Below are 23,077 nucleotides of genomic sequence, written 5' to 3'. Positions count from 1 at the left end.
AACTTATTGGTTTTATGCTTGAGGGTTGTATTGTGTGTGTATTTCTACTTTAGTGCAAAACTGCATTCCCATGCTGTGTTGTTTGGGCCTTCTCCAACTTTTGACTTTAAGGGACGGAGCCTATTTTGGCGCATTTCCTTCAGGCTTAGCAGCAGCAAACAGTAACTCGGTGGCTCCTGGACTGGTCTGAAGGGTTGGAAACTTGATTTGAAGTACTCTGGGGGCAGGTAGGCGCCACAGAGGTGTAGAGGTTTTTTTTTTTATCTATCTTTTAACTAGATGTTGATATAAGTACAGGTGGCCCTCTGTTTACAACGGTTCAATTTGCACCGTTTCAGAATAACAACCTTTTTTTTCAGTCATGTGACTGCTATTGAAAAGGATTGAGAAGCAGTGAATTGATTAAAATAGCCAGTAGGTGAAGCTGACAGATTGTGTTGCAGTAAAGATATGCAAGCCAAGCAAGCTGAAATTAATCAGTATAACCAGCAGCTTGCAAAGGAACAAGATCTTCTTGTCTATAAATCAGTCCAGATTGGAATGCATAGAAAGAACTGTTTGCAGAAAAATGCAAATAAAGTCTGTGTGGTGTGATTATTTCATAAGGTTTATAATGCTGTTTAGCAAATGTTTTTGTTCATTTAACTTAGTTTAATTATATATTCTGAGTTGTGTGATTATTTTATTAGGTTTATAATGCTATTTAGCATTTAAAGTCTTCATTTCAAAGCTTTAAAAATAATGTTTAGGTGTTACTTATGCCAATTTTGAGAGGGGCCTGGAACCTAACTCCCTCACTTCCCATTGACTTACATTATAAACTGGGTTTCAATTTACAACGGTTTCGATTTGCAACCATTCCTTCTGGAACCTAACCCCGGCGTAAACTGAGGGCTACCTGTACTTCTAAAGCCTTATTTCTGCCCTTGCTTCTGGGTGCAGTAATTTTTGGATTAACCAACGATATTTAAGTTAAATTTGAGAATAATTTAACGTTTTTTGTGCATTTTGAAAAAATTGTTCACTTTTTCTTTTCTTAAAGGCACAGTACACGTTTTTTCTAATGTTTATTTTATGCTATAAATAAGTCTTTAAACGACTTTTGTGGTATTACTAGTCTGTTCAACATGTCTGACATTGAGGTTTCTCATTGTTCTATGTGTTTAGAAGCTATTGTGCAACCCCCTCTAACATTGTGTAATTTTTGTACTGAAAGGGCTTTACAATGTAAAAAGCATATTTTAAATAATGTAATTGTGCCTAAGGATGATTCTCAGTCTGAAGAGAATCAGGATATGCCACCCAATTCTCCCCAAGTGTCACAACCTTTAACGCCCACACAAGCGACGCCTAGTACTTCTAGTGCGTCTAATTCCTTTACTCTGCAGGAGATGCCTGCAGTTATGTCAACTACCCTTACAGAGGTATTGTCTAAATTACCAGTGTTGCAGGGTAAACACAGTAGGTCAAGTATTAATGTAAATACTGAATCCTCTGATGCTTTATTAGCTATTTCCGATGTTCCCTCACAGTGCTCTGAGTTGGGGATCAGGGAATTACTGTCTGAGGGTGAAATTTCTGATTTAGGGAATGTTTTGCCTCAGACAGATTCGGATGCTATGTCATTTAAATTTAAGCTTGAACACCTCCGCCTGTTACTTAGGGAGGTTTTAGAGATTCTGGATGATTGTGACCCTATTGTTCCTCCAGAGAAATTGTGTAAAATGGATAAATATTTGGAAGTACCTACTTACACTGATGTTTTTCCGGTTCCTAAGAGAATTTCAGAAATTGTTAGAAAGGAATGGGATAGACCAGGTATACCATTTTCTCCCCCTCCTAATTTTAAGAAAATGTTTCCCATATCAGATACCATTCGGGACTCATGGCAAACGGTCCCTAAGGTAGAGGGATCTATATCTACCCTAGCTAAGCATACTACTATACCCATTGAGGATAGTTGTGCTTTCAAAGACCCTATGGATAAGAAATTAGAGGGTCTTCTAAAGAGATTATTTGTTAATCAGGGGTTTCTTTTACAACCTACGGCTTGCATTGTTCCAGTAACTACTGCAGCAGCTTTTTGGTTTGAGGCTCTAGAAGAGTCTCTTAAGGTTGAGATTCCATTAGATGACATCTTAGATAGAATTAAGGCTCTCAAGCTAGTTAATTCTTTTATTACTGATGCCGCTTTTCAAATTGCTAAATTAGCGGCAAAAAATGCAGGGTTTGCTATTTTAGCACGTAGGGCATTGTGGTTCAAATCTTGGTCTGCTGATGTGTCATCAAAACATAAGCTTTTAGCTATTCCCTTTAAAGGTAAGACCCTTTTCGGGCCAGAAAAATCATTTCTGATATTACAGGAGGTAAAGGCCATGACCTACCTCAGGATAAATCGGTTAAAATGAGGGGTAAACAGAATAATTTTCGTTCCTTTCGGAACTTTAAAGGAGGACCCCCCGCTTCTTCTTCTTCCTCAAGGCAGGAAGGGAATTTTACCCTTATCTAAGTCAGTCTGGAGACCTAATCAGAAATGGAATAAGGGTAAACAATCCAAAAAGCCCGCTGCTGCTCCTAAGATAGCATGAAGGGACGGCCCCCGATCCGGGACTTAATCTAGTAGGGGGCAGACTCTCTTTCTTTGCTCAGGCTTGGGCAAGAGATGTTCAGGATCCCTGGGCACTAGAAATAGTGACCCATGGTTATCAATTGGAATTCAAGGACTTTCTCCCAAGAGGGAGATTTCATCTTTCAAAGTTATCTGCAAACCAGATAAAAAGAGAGGCGTTCTTACGCTGTGTAAAAGACCTTTCTACTATGGGAGTAATTTGTCCAGTTCCAAAATTGGAACAGGGACAGGGGTTTTACTCAAACCTATTTGTGGTTCCCAAAAAAGAGGGAACTTTCAGACCCATTTTAGATCTCAAGTGTTTAAATAAGTTTCTCAGAGTCCCATCGTTCAAGATGGAGACTATACGAACAATTTTACCAATGATCCAGGAGGGTCAATATATAACTACCGTGCATTTAAAGGATGCTTACCTTCATATTCCAATCCACAAGGATCTTCATCGGTTTCTAAGGTTTGCCTTCTTGGACAAACATCAGTTCGTGGCTCTTCCTTTTGGGTTGGCCACAGCACCCAGAATCTTCACAAAGGTTCTAGGGTCTCTTTTGGCGGTTCTCAGACCGCGAGGAATAGCTGTGGCGCCTTATCTGGACGATATTCTGATTCAGGCGTCAACATATCATCTAACAAACTCTCACACGGACACAGTGTTGTCTTTTCTGAGAACCCACGGCTGGAAGGTGAACATAGAGAAGAGTTCACTTGTCCCACAGACAAGGGTTCCTTTCTTTGGAACTCTGATAGACTCGGTAGCCATGAAATTTTTTCCGACAGAGGTCAGAAAATCAAAGATTCTAAATACTTGCCCAGCACTTCAGTCCATTCCTCAGCCATCAGTGGCTCAGTGTATGGAGGTAATTGGATTTATGGTAGCGGCAATGGACATCGTTCCGTTTGCTCGCTTTCATCTCAGATCACTGCAACTGTGCATGCTCGGACAGTGGAATGTGGATTATGTGGATTTATCTCCTCAGATAAATCTGGATTAAGAGACCAGAAACACTCTTTTTTGATGGTTGTCGCCGGATCATCTGTCCCAAGGGACTTGTTTCCGCAGACCCTCGTGGGTGATAGTGACAACAGATGCCAGGCTTCTGGGCTGGGGTGCAGTTTGGAACTCCCTGAAGGCTCAGGGTGTTTGGACTCAAGTGGAGTCTCTACTTCCAATCAATAATCGGGAACTGAGAGCAATATTCAATACGCGTCAGGCGTGGCCTCAGTTGGCTTCGGCCGAATTCATCAGATTCCAGTCGGACAACATCACGACTGTGGCATTTATCAATCATCAGGGGGGAACAAGGAGTTCCTTAGCGATGATAGAGGTATCCAAGATAATCAGTTGGGCGGAGGCCCACTTTTGTCATTTGTCAGCAATCTACATCCCAGGAGTAGAGAATTGGGAAGCAGATTTTCTAAGTCGGCAGACTTTTCATCCGGGGGAGTGGGAGCTTCATTTGCCTCATTGATTCTCAGATGGGGCAGACCGGAATTTGATTTGATGGCATCTCGACAGAATGCCAAGCTTCCAAGATACGGATCCCGGTCAAGGAATCCTCAGGCCGAACTGATAGATGCCTTGGCAGTGCCTTGGTTGTTCAGCCTAGCTTATGTGTTTCCGCCGTTTCCGCTCCTTCCACGCGTGATTGCTCGAATCTAACAGGAGAGAGCTTCAGTGATCCTGATAGCGCCTGCGTGTCCACACAGGATTTGGTATGCAGATCTAGTGGACATGTCCTCTCTGCCACCGTGGAAACTTCCATTGAGACAGGACCTTCTCATTCAAGGTCCTTTCCAACATCCAAATCTAATTTCTCTGCAGCTGACTGCGTGGAGATTCAATGCTTGATTTTATCGAAGCGAGGATTCTCTGATTCGGTCATCAATACTTTGATATAGGCTAGAAAGCCTGTCACTAGAAAAATCTATCATAAGATATGGTGTAAATATATTTATTGGTGTGTATCCAAGAGTTACTCATGGAGTAAAGTTGGGATTCCTAGGATTCTGTCTTTTCTCCAAGAAGGATTGGAGAAAGGGTTATTGGCAAGTTCCTTAAGGGGACAAATTTCAGCTTTGTCAATTCTGTTTCACAAACATTTGGCAAATGTAACAGATGTTCAGTCTTTTTGTCAGGCTTTATCTAGAATTAAGCCTGTATTTAGACCCATTACTCCTCCCTGGAGTTTGAATTTAGTTCTTCGAGTTCTTCAAGGGGTTCCGTTTGAACCCATGCATTCCATGGATATCAAATTGTTATCCTGGAAAGTTCTGTTTTTAGGTTGTTTCAAATAAGAATATTTATTAATCAGGAAATAGTTGTTCCTTCCTTATGTCCTAACCCTTCTTCTAAGAAGGAGCGTATGTTGCATAATTTGGATGTGGTCCGTGCCTTAAAGTTTTACTTACAGGCAACTAAGGATTTCCGTCAATCTTCTTCTTTATTCATTGTTTATTCTGGAAAGCGTAGGGGTCAGAAAGCTACGGCTACCTCTTTTTCTTTTTGGCTGAGAAGTATCATCCACCTGGCATATGAGACTGCTGGACAGCAGCCTCCTGAAAGAATTACGGCTCATTCTAGGGCTGTGGCTTCCACATGGGCTTTTAAAAGCGATGCATCTGTTGAACAGATTTGTAAGGCAGCGCCCCTTGGATGATGACTTCTGCCGCTCCGGATCTCTTCTTCAGTTCCATCGGTTGGTCGGCTGGCTGAAGATGGCTAAAGGTAAGATGATCTTCAGGGGGGTAGTGTTAGGTTTATTTAAGGGGGGTTTGGGTTAGATTAGCGGTATGTGGGTGGTGGGTTTTAAGGTTGGGGGGGGGTTGTATTTTTATTTTACAGGCAAAAGAGCTGTTTTCTTTGGGGCATGCCCCGCAAAAGGCCCTTTTAAGGGCTGGTAAGGTAATAGAGCTGGTAACTTTTTAATGTAGAATAGGGTAGGGAATAGGGTAGGGAATTTTTTTATTTTGGGGGGCTTTGTTATTTTATTAGGGGGCTTAGATTAGGTGTAAGTAGCTTAAAATTGTTGTAATATGTTTGAAATTTTTGTAACTTATTTTTTTTTATTTTTTATAACTTAGCTTTTTTTATTTTTTGTACTTTAGTTAGTTTATTTAATTGAATTTAATTGTAGCTAATTTATTTAATTAATTTAATGTAGTGTTAGGTTTAATTGTAACTTAGGTTAGGATTTATTTTACAGGTAATTTTGTATTTCTTTTAGCTAGGTAGTTATTAAATAGTTAATAACTATTTAATAACTATTCTAACTAGCTAAAATAAATACAAAGTTACCTGTAAAATAAATATAAATCCTAAAATAGCTACAATGTAATTATTAATTACATTGTAGCTATCTTATGGTTTATTTTACGTGTAAGTATTTAGTTTTAAATAGGAATAATTTATTAAAGTATAGTGTAGTGTTAGGTGTAATTGTAACTTAGGTTAGTTTTTATTTTACAGGTAAATTTCTCTTTATTTTAACTAGGTAGCTATTAAATAGTTAATAACTATTTAATAGCTATTGTACCTAGTTAAAATAAATTGAAAGTTGCCTGTAAAATAAAAATACATCCTAAGATAGCTACAATATAATTATTATTTATATTGTAGCTATATTAGGGTTTATTTTAAAGGTAAGTATTTAGTTTTAAATAGGATTAATTTATTTAATAAGATAAATATTATTTAGATTTATTTAATTAATATATAAGTTAGGGGGGTGTTAGGGTTAGTGTTAGACTTAGGTTTAGGGGTTAATAATTTTATTACAGTGGCGGCGGTGTAGGGGGGGCAGGATAGTGGTTAATAAATTTATATATATATCGAGAGAGAGAGAGAGAAAATAACTCATTGTGTAAATGAGTTATTTTCTCTATATTTTGTATTTAGTAGAGGATTTTAAACTCACTTTTCGCCTCCCCATAATTGTAATTGTTGTTTTTTTAATATATATATATATATATATATATATATATATATATATATATATATATTTATATATATTAGGGATGCACAGAAATTTTGGCCGCAGAAACGTTTCGGCCGAAAATGGCATTTTTGGCTATTTTGTTTTCGGTTTTTTTTGCCTGTTATTTTCGGTAAAATTATTGTGTAGCATGTTTCAAATTTGATGCTAGCCTAAAGCAGCTGTTTAAGTTCCTTACTTGACTTACTGTTTTGCATATAATGTGTTTTTTAGTACTATACTTTATTTGGATAGTAAATCTGATTCTGTTACATAGAACTAAATAAAGAATAATACAGTATTTATGATATTTAATATTGTTTTAAGTAGGGATGAACCGAAATTTTGGCCGAAAATGGCATTACCATTTTTTTTTCTTGGTAAAATTGTGTAGCTTATTATTGTTTTAAGATATTTTTGTCCAATTTTAGTGTGTTACATTCAATAAGTGTGTGATTTTTTTGTATTGGCTTGAAGGTTTTCAGTTCAGATTCATTCATTAAATAGTCTAATTATGTAAAAAAAACAAAAAAAATATATTTGAAAATAATTAAAAAAAAAAAAAAAAAGACATTTTCCATATCGGTTTCGGTTTTCGGGCCAAGTGCATCCTGGATTTTCAGGTTCGGTTTCGGTCCAGAATTTCCATTTCGGAACATATTTTTTTATTGGAAGAACATTGGAATGCTTAATATTCATAACTACCTTCGGGTTTAGGGCCGTATGTCTAATTTAGTGTTGGGTTAGTATGTGAGCGATAAGAGTTTCCTTTTAAAGCATGCTCTATTAAAGTCTATGGGGGGGGAAGAAGCTAACGTAGTTGTGATATCCAAAGTCCTGAAGTTGGCGTGCATTGGGTTTCTCTCGCATCCAAGCAATTTACTTTCCACCCACTCCACATTTAAAGTTTACTTCTATTGTTGTTTGTGCGTGAGAGAAAGCTCTAAATAACACGTCACTTGTAATCTGGCCCAATGACTGTTATTTTTTAACAATTGGTGAATATTACAATGCATAGAGCGATATAAGTTCATTTTTGCTGAATTTGAAGGAAACCATTTTGTAACATTTAGATCAAGAGTAATAGTTCTAGCTCACATTTATTTGTTTTTTTATCATAGATTTAATTACTGTGGCTGTTATTCATTTTTTTATTTGTTTAAGATAGGGAAGGTAATGGGACTTGAAATGGTTCTGCAAACATTCAGTATATTTGTTTTTCACATTGTTATTATTGGCAAACATTGACTTTTACTAATTACTATTCATTATTATTCTTCATCATTAGGCTGCAACACAACCTCCACCAGTTCCTGATACTAATATCCTACAACCAACTACAGATGACAAGTGGAAAAATGTAAGAAATTTAGTTTTGGTGCAAAATCTAGTATAACTTCAACTTTCCTGATTTTTGTTTTCTTTCACATTTTTTTTCATAACTCCTGGGATTCAACTCCTGTCCACTAAGAGGAGGCAAAACAAACCAAAGGTTAACAAACCCTACATCAGTCATTTGTTTGTCACAGAAAGGGTTAATTGGTTAATCTAGCCACTCCAGACAAGACTGTGACTTAGTTCAGTGGGTACAAAGGTTAACTAATTGTCATGCTCCATCCTGGCCCATTCCCCAGCTCCTTCATAAGCTTGGCCACACCTGTAAACAGGTGCTTAGTGATTTTGTTTGTTCAGACTGTCAGAACGCACTGTGCCAGCATCTAGCAAATCTACCTTGGATTACAGTTTGTTTTCTCCCTACCTCTACGGCATCAAGTTGTTCTGTGCCTGGTTTTGAGAACCGTTCTATTCCTGGGATCTGTGCTCTCCTTATCCTGTCAGTTATATTAGTTTGCCTCTTCATTCCACGCTAATACAAACAAACGGAACTGGAGCCTCACGGACTTACGTGCTAACAAGCTCTCCCTACTATACTCCCCACGGATCCACCTAACTACCTGGTGCTCAAATCCTCCTTCCCGTGAGAGCCGTGAACCCCAACCAGCAAACCGCTGCAGTGTTTGTTTGCAGAGAATAGACTCACTGCAACTGCAGCCGGAATAATCAGCTGCTCCTGATCTCTCCGCTTAAGCATAAGCCTCATTCAGATCACCCTCTGCTATAGTGAAAGTATCCACTGTTTCTACTTAGTACCTGCTGATACTGCATAAGCCTTACTCAGTTGAGTATGTTTCCGGTAACGGGTTTATCAGCTGCAACTCTGCTGCACTTTGCTTCGCCTCTTAAAGGCATATAACGCTGTTTCTCCACATTCCACAAACAGCAAGGCAGAAGCAATAGTGAGATGTGTACTGCTACTTATCCACTCTTGTATCAGTGCTGCAAGTGACAGAGGTCTAAACCTTGTTATTAATTCACTGTCTGACAATTTTATATCTTTGAAGTATCTTATACAAGTCATAGTGATACAAATTCATTAGGAACTTTTCACAGATTGTCAAACCTCTCACTGCACTTACTGGGGCAAATACTTTCCATTGGAATGATAAGGCGGAGACAGCCTTCAACGATTTAAAAGCTAGGTTTACTACCGCTCCCATATTACATCACTCTAACCCATTGTTACAATACATTTTGGAGGTTGACTCATCCGATTTTGCTACGGGAGCTATCTTATCCCAACGTGAAACTACCACAGCATCTATACACCCAGTCGCATATTACTCCAAGGTCCTGAATAGTGCAGAGATGAACTATTCAATTGGTGACAAGGAACTTCTTGCCATTAAACGCTCATTTGAACATTGGAGGCACTTAAAAAACAAAACAACAAAACCTTATCTTAAAGACAAGTAAGGTGGAGCTTGTATTTTGCCAGGTTCAATTACAACATCATTTACCGTCCTGCAAAGAAAAATGGCAAAGCAGATGCCCTCTCACGGAAGGATTACAAAACAGTATATAACGATATTCCAAGTTCTATACTTGATAACTGATCTAACAAAAGTCTTAAAAAGAACCCTACACTCAGATGTGGAACTCCCACATAAGGATCTAATAAAAAAAAGCCAATGGTTTCTACTACCACAAAGATCAACTATACATCCCGACAGGTCTAAGACCTACTATATTGTGGATGTTTCATGATTCCCCTCTTTCCAGACATCAAGGCATTACTCGAATCCTAGAAAAAATTTCTAGGGAGTTTTGGTGGCCAGGTCTCAAGGCATCAGTTACTGATTACATCCAATCTTGTACTATCTGCACAACTTCCAAATCTGAGAAAAACTTACCATATGGATTACTCATACCAATCAAAGCTTCAGAAAGGCCCTGGGAACAGGTAGCCGTGGACTTCATAGTCGATTTACCTCTTTCAGAGAAACAAAATACAATCCTTGTTGTCATTGACCTTCTTACTAAGATGGCACATTTCGTCCCCTACCATAAGGTACCCACCTCAGTTGAGACTGCGGACTTGTTCATAAAGCATATAGTGAAACTGCATGGAATTCCTCCCGTATTATTTTCTGATAGAGGCACCCAGTTTACCTCTCAGTTCTGGACACATCTCTGCAAAACCTTACAAATAGAACATAGTTTCACCACATCCTTCCACCACCAGACTAACGGGCAAGCTGAGCGCCTTAACCAATGGCTTGAACTGTATATATGTTGCTATTGTTCTTCACATCAGTCTGAATGGATGAAGTATTTACCTTTAGCGGAATATGCATTCAACGACTCAATAAACACTACTACTAAAATGACTCCATTCTATGCCAATTACGGCTACAAACCTCGACTATCTGTGGCACCTGGTGTTATATCTTCCTCTCCTCAAGTTGATCATTTATTGAATTCTCTATTAGAGATCTTCAAAGAACTCCGAGACAACATCACTCAAGCACAAACCACCCACAAGAGGTATTATGATTTGAGAAGACGAGCACCTCCGAAATATTCTGTCAGTGATCATGTATGGTTGTCAACCAGGAACTTGAGATTACAGATTCCCTGTAAAAAGTTCGGTAGCCGTTTTCTCGGACCATTTCGTGTCATCAGAGTCATCAACGAAAATGCTGTCACCCTGGACCTCCCTTCAAACATGCGTGTTCATCCTACATTCCATGTCTCTCTCCTGAAACCTGCTACTCCCATGAGAGATCCCAATCCGGTTTTACCGCCTGGTCCTGTACAAGACTTACCTGATGAATATGAGGTTCAAGCCCTGCTGGACTCCAGATTCTAAAGGACAACTGCAATATTTGGTATTCTAAAGGACAACTGCAATATTTGGTATGTTGGAAGGGGTATTCTAGTCAGGATTATTCCTGGGAACCCTCCGTTAACATCCATTCTTCCAGGCTGAAGAACCTGTTCCACGGCAGAAACCCGGAACGCCCTCGACCTCAAGCTGTGGGACAGCTTGCTTGAGGAGGGGGTCATGTCATGCTCCATCCTGGGACATCCCTTAGCTCCTTCATAAGCTTGGCCACACCTGTAAACAGGTGCTTAGTGATTTTGTTTGTTCACACTGTCAGAACGCACTGTGCCAGCATCTAGCAAATCTACCTTGGATTACAGTTTGTTTTCTCCCTACCTCTACGGCATCAAGTTGTTCTGTGCCTGGTTTTGAGAACCGTTCTATTCCTGGGATTTGTGCTCTCCTTATCCTGTCAGTTATATTAGTTTGCCTCTTCATTCCACGCTAATACAAACGAACGGAACTGCAGCCTCACGGACTTACGTGCTAACAAGCTCTCCTTCCTATCCGCCCCACGGATCCACCTAACTACCTGGTGCTCAAATCCCCCTTCCCGTGAGAGCCGTGAACCCCAACCAGCAAACCGCTGCAGTGTTTGTTTGCAGAGAATAGACTCACCGCAACTGCAGCTGGAATAATCAGCTGTTCCTGATCTCTCCGCTTAAGCATAAGCCTCATTCCGATCACGCTCCGCTATAGTGAAAGCATCAGCTGTTTCTACTTAGTACCTGCTGATACTGCATAAGCCTTACTCAGTTGGGGATATTTTCCGGTAACGGGTTTATCAGCTGCTCCTCTGCTGCACTTTGCTTCACCTCTTAAAGGCATATAACGATGTTTCTCCACATTCCACAAACAACAAGGCAGAAGCAATAGTGAGGTGTGTACTGCTACTTATCCACTCTTGTATCAGTGCTGCAAGTGACAGAGGTCTAAACCTCGTTATTAATTCACTGTCTGACAATTGTATATCTTTGAAGTATCTTATACAAGTCATAGTGATACAAATCACATATATTCTACTACCTCAAACAAGATCGGTAGCTGTGATCCACACCATTAGCAAATCTAACACTAACATTATCTAGTCTGTTCTAGACCTTGAAAAAAATGCCCAAAACTCCCCTTTAATGCTACCCACACTAAACTCTCAAAGCTGCCACCACCTAACATTTTTTATATGCGGAAATCTTAGGGAAAACCCAGAAAAAACTAAAATCCCAGAATACAATTTAGAAAAAATTAAGCTAAAAAAAACCTCCACATTATTAATATTACCAGTCTCTTTCAGTAATGTGGTTCAAATATTAGACAAAGTCAAAATTTAATAAAGGAGCATTTATTATGAGAAAAAGGAGTCACAGGGCAATTTATATAAATAAGAAACAGGTAACAAACCATGTACAAACAGCAAACCGTTTTTAAAATAAAAGGAGATATAAAAGAACCTAATAACTTTACCCGAAGAATATAGTTTCTTCTTCCAGGAAAATGGATATTGAAAAATAGTCAGACATTCCATTATGAACAGCTTCCCATGTAGAATCTTAAATTGTTAGAATCAAGGTTATATACACTTTCCTCTGATTTCATTTCTTGACCAAACCTCTTTCCAGGGGGGGCCAGGAAAAACCCACCCCTCTATTTTACAACATGTCATAAAGCCCTGAATCGGCTGAAATCATAGAACACCTATGTATATCTAGTTCATATACACAGATAGGAAATCCCTCTGTGATGCCATGGGGAGTATTTTGATACCAAACATCATACATTTTGCATTCTTTATTGCTCTAAGGCAGGGGTCAGCAACCTTGGCTCTCCAGATGTTTTGGAACTGCATTTCCCATGATGCTAACACATTTAGGCTGTCTGAGCTTCATGGGAAATGTAGTTCCAAAACATCAGGAGAGCCAAAGTTGCTGACCCTGCTCTAAGGCACCATGACTAATAAAAGTATATTTCTTTGCATGACTGGTTGTCCTGTCAATGACATCAGGTTAGTGCCTGGATAGAGGCACTGTGTTTTATCACTGACCTTAGGCAATAAAGTTCTCTCTAGTGAATCTTATAAACTATTTATTAGGGCTCTGACTTATCTAAGAAACAAAACACAGAAACACATTTTTTTCTGGAAAAAAAATCACATGTTTTAGCACGCAAACTAAAATCATGAGGCCTTCATGACACCTCCTCCAAATAAGAGACGCAAAGGGAGGTGTCACAGAAGCCATTGCAGGTGTGGATCAAAGGGAGCTTTCCCATTGGTGTGATTAACTCGTCTGCATTACCATGTTCACTGCCCTTTCTGTGTTGTAGGGTAAATTCATACTGCTGCAAAGCTCCAGAGAAGTACGTTTATTCTCGCCAGCCACCCTGTGTAGCCAGTTTAGGGGATTATGGTCAGTAATTACAGTTAATTGCTGACTGTGCAGGTAAGGTTGCAGCTTCTGTAATGCCTAAACTATGGCTAGGCATTCTTTCACCACAGTGGCATAGGCCACGTTCTGTGGAAACAGTTTCAGGATATGCTTCACCCTTCTCATTTACCTGGCTTAGTACAGCTCCCAACCCATAATTGGAGGCATCTGTCTGTGCTGCAAACCTTTTCTTATAGTCAGGAGCCCGCAATATAAGTGACTCACTAAGGGAATGTTTCAGGGAGTCAAAAGCTTCTTGACAGCCAGGTGTCCAGTTGACTTTCTGTTGGAGGTATTTTTTGATGATGTCGGTGAGGGGTCTTGCAATGACACTATATTGGGGCACAAACTTCCTATAGTACCCTGCAGTGCCAATGAAGGTCATAGGCTGCTTCTTAGTTTTAGGGGGTTGCAAGGCCATTATCACTTCTACCTTACTGGGATCTGGTCATAACCCCCCCCCCCACACACACACACACACACATACTCTATGTCCCAAGTATTGCACCTCTGCCATGCCCAGCTGGCACTTATCAGGTTTTATGATTAGCCCAGCTGCTGTAATGCAGTCCAATACACTAGCTAGGTGTGTTAAATGTTCCTCCCAAGTATCACTAAATAGTGCAATGTCATTGAGGTATGCTACAGCATATCCCTCCTGTCCTTCTAACAAGTGGTTAACTAACTGCTGGAAGGTCAAAGGGCATTACTTTAAATTCATAAAGCCCATAGTAAATGACAAATGCTGACCTTGACTGTGCCTCTGGGGAAATGGGAATTTGCCAATACCCCTGCACAGATTCAAAAATACTAATGAATCTGGCACCAGCTAGCTGATCTAGAAATTCATCTATGCAGGACATAGGATAGGCATCAAAGGTGGCCATTAGATTCAACTTCCTGTAATCCACACAGAATGTAGTGATTTTGTCTTTCTTAGGGACTAACAGTACAGGCAAGGCCCAGGGGCTCTGTGATTTGTAAATCATGCCTAGCTCAAGCATGCCCTCTTTTTTCCCTTTTTATTATAGTCCTAACTTCCATAGACACCCTATAAGCTGCCTGCCTGAGGGGATGGGGATCTCCAGTGTCCACATAATGAATAACTAGGTGTGTCCTACTTGGTTTCCCAGTAAAAACATTGCCGAGGGGCCTAAGTGTGTCTAACTGCTGTGCTTTCTGAGCCTCACTCAATCTTTGTGAATCTGGATTTTGTGAATTTTACCTCTTTTATTGTAATGAGTTCGCAAGGGGATCAGCTTTTTACTTATCCCCAGGTGGGCTACATTCAGTCAACATAGTGGACTTTTTCACATGGTATGCTTTTAACATGTTCACATGATAAACTGTTTGTACCACATATTGTAATCATTTAACTGTTTCATAATACAGAAAGGCCCCTCCCATGCAGCTTCCAACTTATTCTGCCGCAGGGGTACCAATGCCAGCACCTTTGCCCCACCTCATATGTTCTTTCTCTGGCATCCCTGCTGTACATTGCTTTTATCAAAGGTAAAAATGAAGGTAGTACCAAGATATTGGCTGGGTATGAATCCACCAAAATACCTTGAACTCTTATTACCGATAAGAGAGTTCCCAGAACCCTTGTAAAAACCCTTGTCATAGCCCAGATGGGTATTGAACCCAGGACTGCTTGCTTGTATTGATGTGTGTTACCGCTGAGCCGCAGGTAGAGCAACAAACTGAAAGTCTTTGTGCATATAGGTAAACATTAGGAACTTATGAATGTCTCTGTGGATAGTACTATGAAGGTAAAAGTTCTTCAATTCTATAGTGGACACGTATTGCCCCTTCTGAACCAGGGGTAAAATAGTCAAATGGAAGTTGGAACCCTGATAAACTTGTGTAAAGTTTTCAAACAAAGAATAGACCTGAAAGTTCCCTCTTTCTTGGAAAAAAAAAAGGGGAATAAAAACCCCCTGTCCTCGTGAGTGTCACGCTCGTGCCCAGGATTGATCATAAGTCTCTCTCTGCTTTGCTGTTTTTTTGCTTTCTCATATGAGACACTGGAGGGCTCTAAAGTGTCATGCCTGGAGGCAAACCAGTCCTCAACATGCTAGGCCGTTGCTTAGCCTGTGTGCTATATGTGATCTGTAACAATGACTTCCATGAGTTCTAAATCTTCAACAGAATGAAAAAAAAGTTTTGTGCATTCACATGGTCCTTTGACACATGGAACAGAATAAGCCTTTCTATGGAAGGCCTAAAATTGTACCCTCTACTTTATCCCTGAGAAAACTATGTTTAAAAACCCAAGGATCTTGACCAGACTGAGACCAGACTTTTCGAAAAAGGTGTAATCTGGCTCTAACCAGAAAGGTATCTGGATCGGAGGCCTTACCTTCATGCTGACTTGGAAGAGGAAAAATACTTATTTGACAGTTTGGCCTTGTTGTGATTATGGAAGAAGTTCCATGAGGATCTGATCTGGAAGAATCTAGTTTTTGTGAAGAGGAGGATGGATTATGGTTCCTAGATTGACGAAAGTACCGACAATTACTAGTATTTGCGTTCCTTTCCCTGGATTTCCTGTCCTGAGGGAGAAAAGCTCAATGTCCTCCATTCATAAAAGAAATTATGATGCCCCAGGTCCAAATTTGTTTTCCCATCCTTGGAAAGGAAGAGAAAAAAGTCTAGCTTTAAAACCAAGTCAGCTGATAAGGCCATATTTCTTGCATTAAACTAATTGTGTCAACAAGTGCACCTCAAAATTGTCTTTCTCCAACATTGGTGTGTCCGGTCCACGGCGTCATCCATTACTTGTGGGAATATTCTCTTCCCCAACAGGAAAAGCTGTCCATATAGCCCCTCCTCAGGCTCCGCCCCCCAGTCATTCTCTTTGCCGCTCTGAACAAGTAGCATCTCCACGGAGATGGTGAAGAGTATGTGGTGTTTAGTTGTAGTTTTTATTCTTCTATCAAAAGTTTGTTATTTTAAAATAGTACTGGTTGTACTATTTACTCTGAAACAGAAAGAGATGAAGAGTTCTGTTTAAAAGAGGAGTATGATTTTAGCAGCAGTAGCTAAAATCAATTGCTGTTCCCACGCAGGACTGTTGAGCCCAGAGAACTTCAGTTGGGGGGAACAGTTTGCAGACTTTTCTGCTCAAGGTATGACTAGTCCTTTTCTAACAAGACTGTGTAATGCTAGAAGGCTGTCATTTTCCCTCTTGGGGATCGGTAAGCCATTTTCTTAGACTCAAACAAAATAAAGGGCTTATTATGGGCTATAAACTGGTTGACACTCTTAGGGGCTAAATCGATTGCTTTATTTAAGTATTTTAACTTTTTAATGTTGGGGAACGTTTTTAAGCGTCAGGCACTTGTTAGACACCTTCCCAGTCAGGAAGGGCCTTTCACTGTAGTAGGTAGAGCCTCATTTTCGCGCCATTATTGCGCAGTTTCTTTTGGATGCAGTGCATGCAGCTGCATGTGAGAGGGTCTGATTCTCATTGAAAAACGTTCCTGGAAGCTTGACTTGGTATCGTATACCCCCCTGGGATAAGTGAAGTCGCAGCAAACGCTGTGGCTGGGACTGTAGTGGAGTTAAAATTGTTAATTGACTAAACGGCTCCGGTTTCCTCATTTAAGGGGTTAAAGGCTTGAAAATTGGGGTGCAATACTTTGAATGCATTAAGACACTGTGGTGAAATTTGGTAAAGATTGGATAATTCCATCATAGTTTTTCACATATTCAGAAATAAAGTGTGTTCTGTTTAATATTTAAAGAGACAGTAACGGTTTTGTTTAAAAAACGGTTTTTGTGCTTTATTACCCTGTTTAAGCCTGTCTAACATGTCTCTACCTTCAGATAGATCATGTTCTGTATGTATGGAGGCCAAGGTGGTCCCCCCTTCAAATGTATGTGATAATTGTGCCATAGCGTCCAGACAAAGTAAGGACAGTACTGTCACATTTAGCAAGGTTGCCCAAGATGATTCATCAAATGAAGGAAGTAGGGATAGTTCTTCATCCTCTCCTTCTGTGTCTATACCAGTTATGCCTTCACAGGCGACCCCTAGTACTTCTAGCGCGCCAATGCTTGTTACTATGCAACAATTGACGGCAGTAATGGATAACTCCATAGCTAATATTTTATCCAAAATGCCAGCATTTCAAAGAAAACGTGATTGCTCAGAGGATAATTTATCTGTTATACCCTCACACCAGTCTGAAGTGGCAGTGAGGGAGGGTTTGTCAGAGGGAGAAATTTCTGACTCAGGAAGAATTTCTCAGCAGGCAGAACCTGATGTTGTGACATTTAAATTTAAGTTAGAGCATCTCCGTGCATTACTTAAGGAGGTGCTATCTACTCTGGATGATTGTGACTCTTTGGTCATTCCAGAAAAATTGTGCAAGATGGACAAATTCTTAGAGGTCCCGGTGCACCCTGATGCCTTCCCGATCCCTAAGAGGGTGGCGGACATAGTGAATAAGGAGTGGGAGAGACCAGGCATACCCTTTGTCCCACCTCCTATATTTAAGAAATTGTTCCCCATGGTCGACCCAAGGAAGGACACATGGCAAACAGTCCCTAAGGTTGAGGGGGCAGTTTCTACCCTAGCTAAGCGCACGACTATTCCCATTGAGGACAATTGTGCTTTCAAAGATCCTATGGATAAAAAATTGGAGGGTTTGCTTAAAAAGATTTTCTCCAACATTGGTGTGTCTGGTCCACGGCGTCATCCTTACTTGTGGGAATATCTCTTCCCCAACAGGAAATGGCAAAGAGTCCCAGCAAAGCTGTCCATATAGTCCCTCCTAGGCTCCGCCCACCTCAGTCATTCTCTTTGCCGTTGCACAGGCAACATCTCGTCGGAGATGGTTAAGAGTATGTGGTGTTTAGTTGTAGTTTTTTAATTCTACTATCAAGAGTTTGTTATTTTAAAATAGTGCTGGTATGTACTATTTACTCTGAAACAGAAAAAGATGAAGAGTTCTGTTTGTGAGAGGAAGATGATTTTAGCAGACAGTAACTAAAATTGTTTGCTGTTTCCACATAGGACTGTTGAGATGAAGTAACAGTCCTATGTGAGATGAACAGTTAGCAGACTTTTCTGCTTAAGGTATGACTAGCCATATTTCTAACAAGACTGTGTAATGCTGGAAGGCTGTCATTTCCCCTCATGGGGACCGGTAAGCCATTTTAATATGGGCTATAAAACTGGTAGACACTTTTATGGGCAAAATCGATTGCTTTATTTGGGCATTTTATACATGTTTATGCTTGTAATTCACACTTATAAGCTTGGGGAACGTTTTTTAACGTCAGGCACTGTGTTAGACACCTTTCCAGTCAGGAAGGGCCTTCCCAGTTGTAGGCTGAGCCTCATTTACGTGCCATTAATGCGCAGTTACTTTTGAGAGCAAGACATGCAGATGCATGTGTGAGGATCTGAAAGTAGTTGGAAAAGTTCCTAGAAGGCTTCATCTGGTATCGTATTCCCCCCTGGGTTTGGTAAAGTCGCAGCAAAGGCTGTAGCTGGGACTGTAGAGGGGTTAAAACTGTAACCGGCTCCGGTTTCTTTATTTTAAGGGTTAAAGCTCTGAAAATTGGTGTGCAATACTTTGAATGCTTTAAGACACTGTGGTGAAAATTTGGAACAATTCCTTCATACTTTTTCACATATTCAGTAATAAAGTGTGCACTGTTTAAAATTTAAAGAGACAGTAACGGTTTTGTTTTAAAACAGTTTTTGTACTTTTTTTGACAAGTTTAAGCCTGTTTAACATGTCTGCACCTTCAGATAAGCTGTGTTATATATGTTTGAAGATCAATGTGTGTCCCCCTTCAAAATTGTGTGATAATTGTGCCATAGCGTCCAAACAAAGTAAGGACAGTATTGCCACAGATAGTAAAGTTGCCCAAGATGATTCATCAGATGAGGGGAGTAGACATAGTTCTACATCATCTCCTTCTGTGTCTACACCAGTTTTGCCCACGCAGGAGGCTCCTAGTACTTCTAGCGCGCCAATGCTTATTACTATGCAACAATTAACGGCAGTAATGGATAACTCCATAGCAAATATTTTATCCAAAATGCTTGCATATCAGAGAAAGCGTGATTACTCTGTTTTAAACACTGTAGAGCAGGAGGGCGCTGATGATAATTGCTCTGTCATACCCTCACACCAATCTGAAGGGGTCATGAGGGAGGTTTTGTCGGATGGGGAAATTTCAGATTCAGGTAAAATTTCTCAACAAGCAGAACCTGATGTTGTGACATTTAAATTTAAATTAGAGCATCTCCGCGCACTGCTTAAGGAGGTGTTATCTACTCTGGATGATTGTGACAACCTGGTTATTCCAGAAAAATTATGCAAGATGGACAAGTTCCTAGAGGTTCCGGTGCACCCTGACGCTTTTCCTATACCCAAGCGGGTGGCGGATATAGTGAATAAGGAGTGGGAGAAGCCCGGCATACCTTTTGTCCCCCCTCCTATATTTAAGAAATTATTTCCTATGGTCGACCCCAGAAAGGACTTATGGCAGACAGTCCCTAAGGTCGAGGGGGCAGTTTCTACTTTAAACAAGCGCACTACTATTCCTATCGAGGATAATTGTGCTTTCAAATATCCTATGGATAAAAAATTGGAGGGTTTGCTTAAAAAGATTTTTGTACAGCAAGGTTACCTCCTGCAACCCATTTCGTGCATTGTTCCTGTCACTACGGCAGCGTGGTTCTGGTTCGAGGAACTAGAAAAGTCGCTCAGTAGAGAGACTCCGTATGAGGAGGTTATGGACAGAGTTCACGCACTCAAGTTGGCTAATTCTTTAATTTTAGATGCCACTTTGCAACTAGCTAGATTAGCGGCGAAAAATTCAGGGTTTGCAATTGTGGCGCGCAGAGCGCTTTGGCTAAAGTCTTGGTCAGCGGATGTATCTTCCAAGACAAAATTACTCAATATCCCCTTTAAGGGTAAGACTCTCTTTGGGCCAGAATTGAAAGAGATTATTTCAGACATCACTGGGGGAAAGGGCCATGCCCTCCCACAAGATAGGCCTTTCAAAGCCAAGAATAAGTCTAATTTTCGTTCCTTTCGCAATTTCAGGAACGGACCGGCCTCTAACTCTGCATCCTCTAAACAAGAGGGTAATGTCTCTCAATCCAAACCAGCCTGGAAACCGATGCAAGGCTGGAACAAGGGTACAAGATAGCACAGGAGTACTCAGCGCTTAAAATCTAAAAAGGATACCTAAGCCACTCTCCACTATCTCCTCAAGATAGAAAAATGGACAAACAATATGGCGAATGAGAGGGCGCTAATAAGCTTGGTATACTTAACACACCTAATTGGTTTAGGTCAAAACAAAAAAATATAAATCATAAGCGGTGTAGTTTGTAAATCTTTTACTAGTGGAAATAATCCCTCATACAGAAATTTATAAAACAGTATATGAAAACATTTAAAGACGCATGAATTAAAATTAGATACAATATTTATGACTAGTGCTGTAGGAATCCCTGATACATAAATTTATAAAACAATATATGAAACATTTAAAGACACATGATTTAAAATTAGATACAATATGATTAGTGCTGTAGGAATACCACCCTGATATAAAAATATGTATTTACAATAATAATATATATTTTTTTGTTTTGACCTAAACCAATTAGGTGTGTTAAGTATACCAAGCTTATTAGCGCCCTCTCATTCGCCATATTGTTGGAACAAGGGTAAGCAGGCCAAGAAGCCTGCTGCTGCTAACAAAACAGCATGAAGGAGTAGCCCCCGATCCGGGACCGGATCTAGTAGGGGGCAGACTCTCTCTCTTTGCTCAGGCTTGGGCAAGAGATGTTCAGGATCCCTGGACACTAGAAATAGTTTCCCAGGGTTATCTTCTGGAATTCAAGGAACTACCCCCAAGGGGAAGGTTTCACATGTCTCACTTATCCTCAAACCAAATAAAGAGACAGGCATTCTTACATTGTGTAGAAGACCTGTTAAAGATGGGAGTGATACACCCAGTTCCAACGTCGGAACAAGGAATGGGTTTTTACTCAAATCTGTTTGTAGTTCCCCAAAAAAGAGGGAACTTTCAGACCAATTCTGGATTTAAAGATCCTAAACAAATTTCTCAGAGTACCATCGTTCAAAATGGAAACCATTCGAACGATTCTACCCACCATCCAGGAAGGTCAATTTATGACTACCGTGGATCTAAAGGATGCGTATCTACATATTCCTATCCACAAAGAACATCATCAGTTCCTAAGGTTTGCCTTTCTGGACAAACATTACCAGTTTGTGGCCCTCCCATTCGGGTTAGCCACTGCTCCAAGGATTTTCACAATGGTACTGGGATCCCTTCTAGCGGTTCTAAGACCAAGGGGCATTGCAGTAGTACCGTACTTGGACGACATTCTAATACAAGCGTCGTCTCTTTCAAAGGCAAAGGCTCACACAGACATCGTTCTGGCCTTTCTCAGATCTCACGGATGGAAGGTGAACATAGAAAAAAGTTCCCTGTCTCCGTCGACAAGAGTTCCCTTCTTGGGAACAAGAATAGATTCTTTAGAAATGAGGATTTTCCTGACAGAAGTCAGAAAGTCAAAACTTCTAAACGCTTGTCAAGTTCTTCATTCTATTCCTCGTCCTTCCGTAGCTCAGTGCATGGAAGTAGTAGGATTGATGGTTGCAGCAATGGACATAGTTCCTTTTGCGCGAATTCATCTAAGACCATTACAACTGTGCATGCTGAAACAGTGGAATGGGGACTATACAGACTTGTCTCCAGTGATTCAAGTAGATCAGAAGACCAGAGACTCACTCCGTTGGTGGCTAACCCTGGACAACCTGTCCCAGGGAATGAGCTTCCGCAGACCAGAGTGGGTCATCGTCACGACCGACGCCAGTCTAGTGGGCTGGGGCGCGGTCTGGAAATCCCTGAAGGCTCAGGGACTATGGTCTCGGGAAGAGTCTCTTCTCCCGATAAACATTCTGGAACTGAGAGCGATATTCAATGTTCTCAGGGCTTGGCCTCAACTAGCAAAGGCCAGATTCATAAGATTCCAATCAGACAACATGACGACTGTTGCTTATATCAATCATCAGGGGGGAACAAGGAGTTCCCTGGCGATTTAAGAAGTGACCAAAATATTAAAATGGGCAGAGGATCACTCCTGCCACCTATCTGCGATCCACATCCCAGGTGTGGAAAACTGGGAGGCAGATTATCTGAGTCGTCAGACATTCCATCCGGGGGAGTGGGAACTCCACCCGGAGATCTTTGCCCAGTTGACTCAATTATGGGGCATTCCAGATATGGATCTGATGGCGTCTCGTCAGAACTTCAAGGTTCCTTGCTACGGGTCCAGATCCAGGGATCCCAAGGCGACTCTAGTGGATGCACTAGTAGCGCCTTGGACCTTCAACCTAGCCTATGTGTTTCCACCGTTTCCTCTCATTCCCAGGCTGGTTGCCAGGATCAATCGGGAGAGGGCATCGGTGATCTTGATAGCTCCTGCGTGGCCACGCAGGACTTGGTATGCAGACCTGGTGAATATGTCATCGGCTCCACCATGGAAGCTACCTTTGAGACAGGATCTTCTAGTACAAGGTCCATTCGAACATCCAAATCTAGTTTCCCTCCAGCTGACGGCTTGGAAATTGAACGCTTGATTCTATCAAAGCGTGGGTTTTCAGATTCTGTGATAGATACTCTAGTTCAAGCCAGAAAACCGGTAACTAGAAAAATTTACCATAAAATATGGAAAAGATATATCTGCTGGTGTGAATCCAAGGGATTCTCATGGAATAAGATCAAAATTCCTAGGATCCTTTCCTTTCTGCAAGAGGGTTTGGAT

The 23,077-nt window shown here is 40.6% G+C and overlaps 1 protein-coding gene across 2 annotated transcripts in view; it reads left to right on the top strand.

Moving 5' to 3' along the window:
* The window catches only part of ZNF236 (zinc finger protein 236), a 680,094-nt gene that overhangs the window by 102,052 nt on the left and 554,965 nt on the right, over nucleotides 1-23,077 (top strand). For both annotated transcript variants that reach the window (XM_053714849.1, XM_053714848.1), the window contains exon 8: nucleotides 7,886-7,957. In XM_053714849.1, the coding sequence (XP_053570824.1) occupies nucleotides 7,886-7,957 (72 nt within the window). The remainder of the gene's footprint in view (nucleotides 1-7,885; nucleotides 7,958-23,077) is intronic.

The sequence above is a fragment of the Bombina bombina genome, chromosome 5 (genome assembly GCF_027579735.1).
Source record: "Bombina bombina isolate aBomBom1 chromosome 5, aBomBom1.pri, whole genome shotgun sequence".
Classification (NCBI taxonomy): domain Eukaryota; kingdom Metazoa; phylum Chordata; class Amphibia; order Anura; family Bombinatoridae; genus Bombina; species Bombina bombina.
Note: the sequence above shows the minus strand (reverse complement) of the source record. Positions and strands in the feature narration are given on the sequence as shown.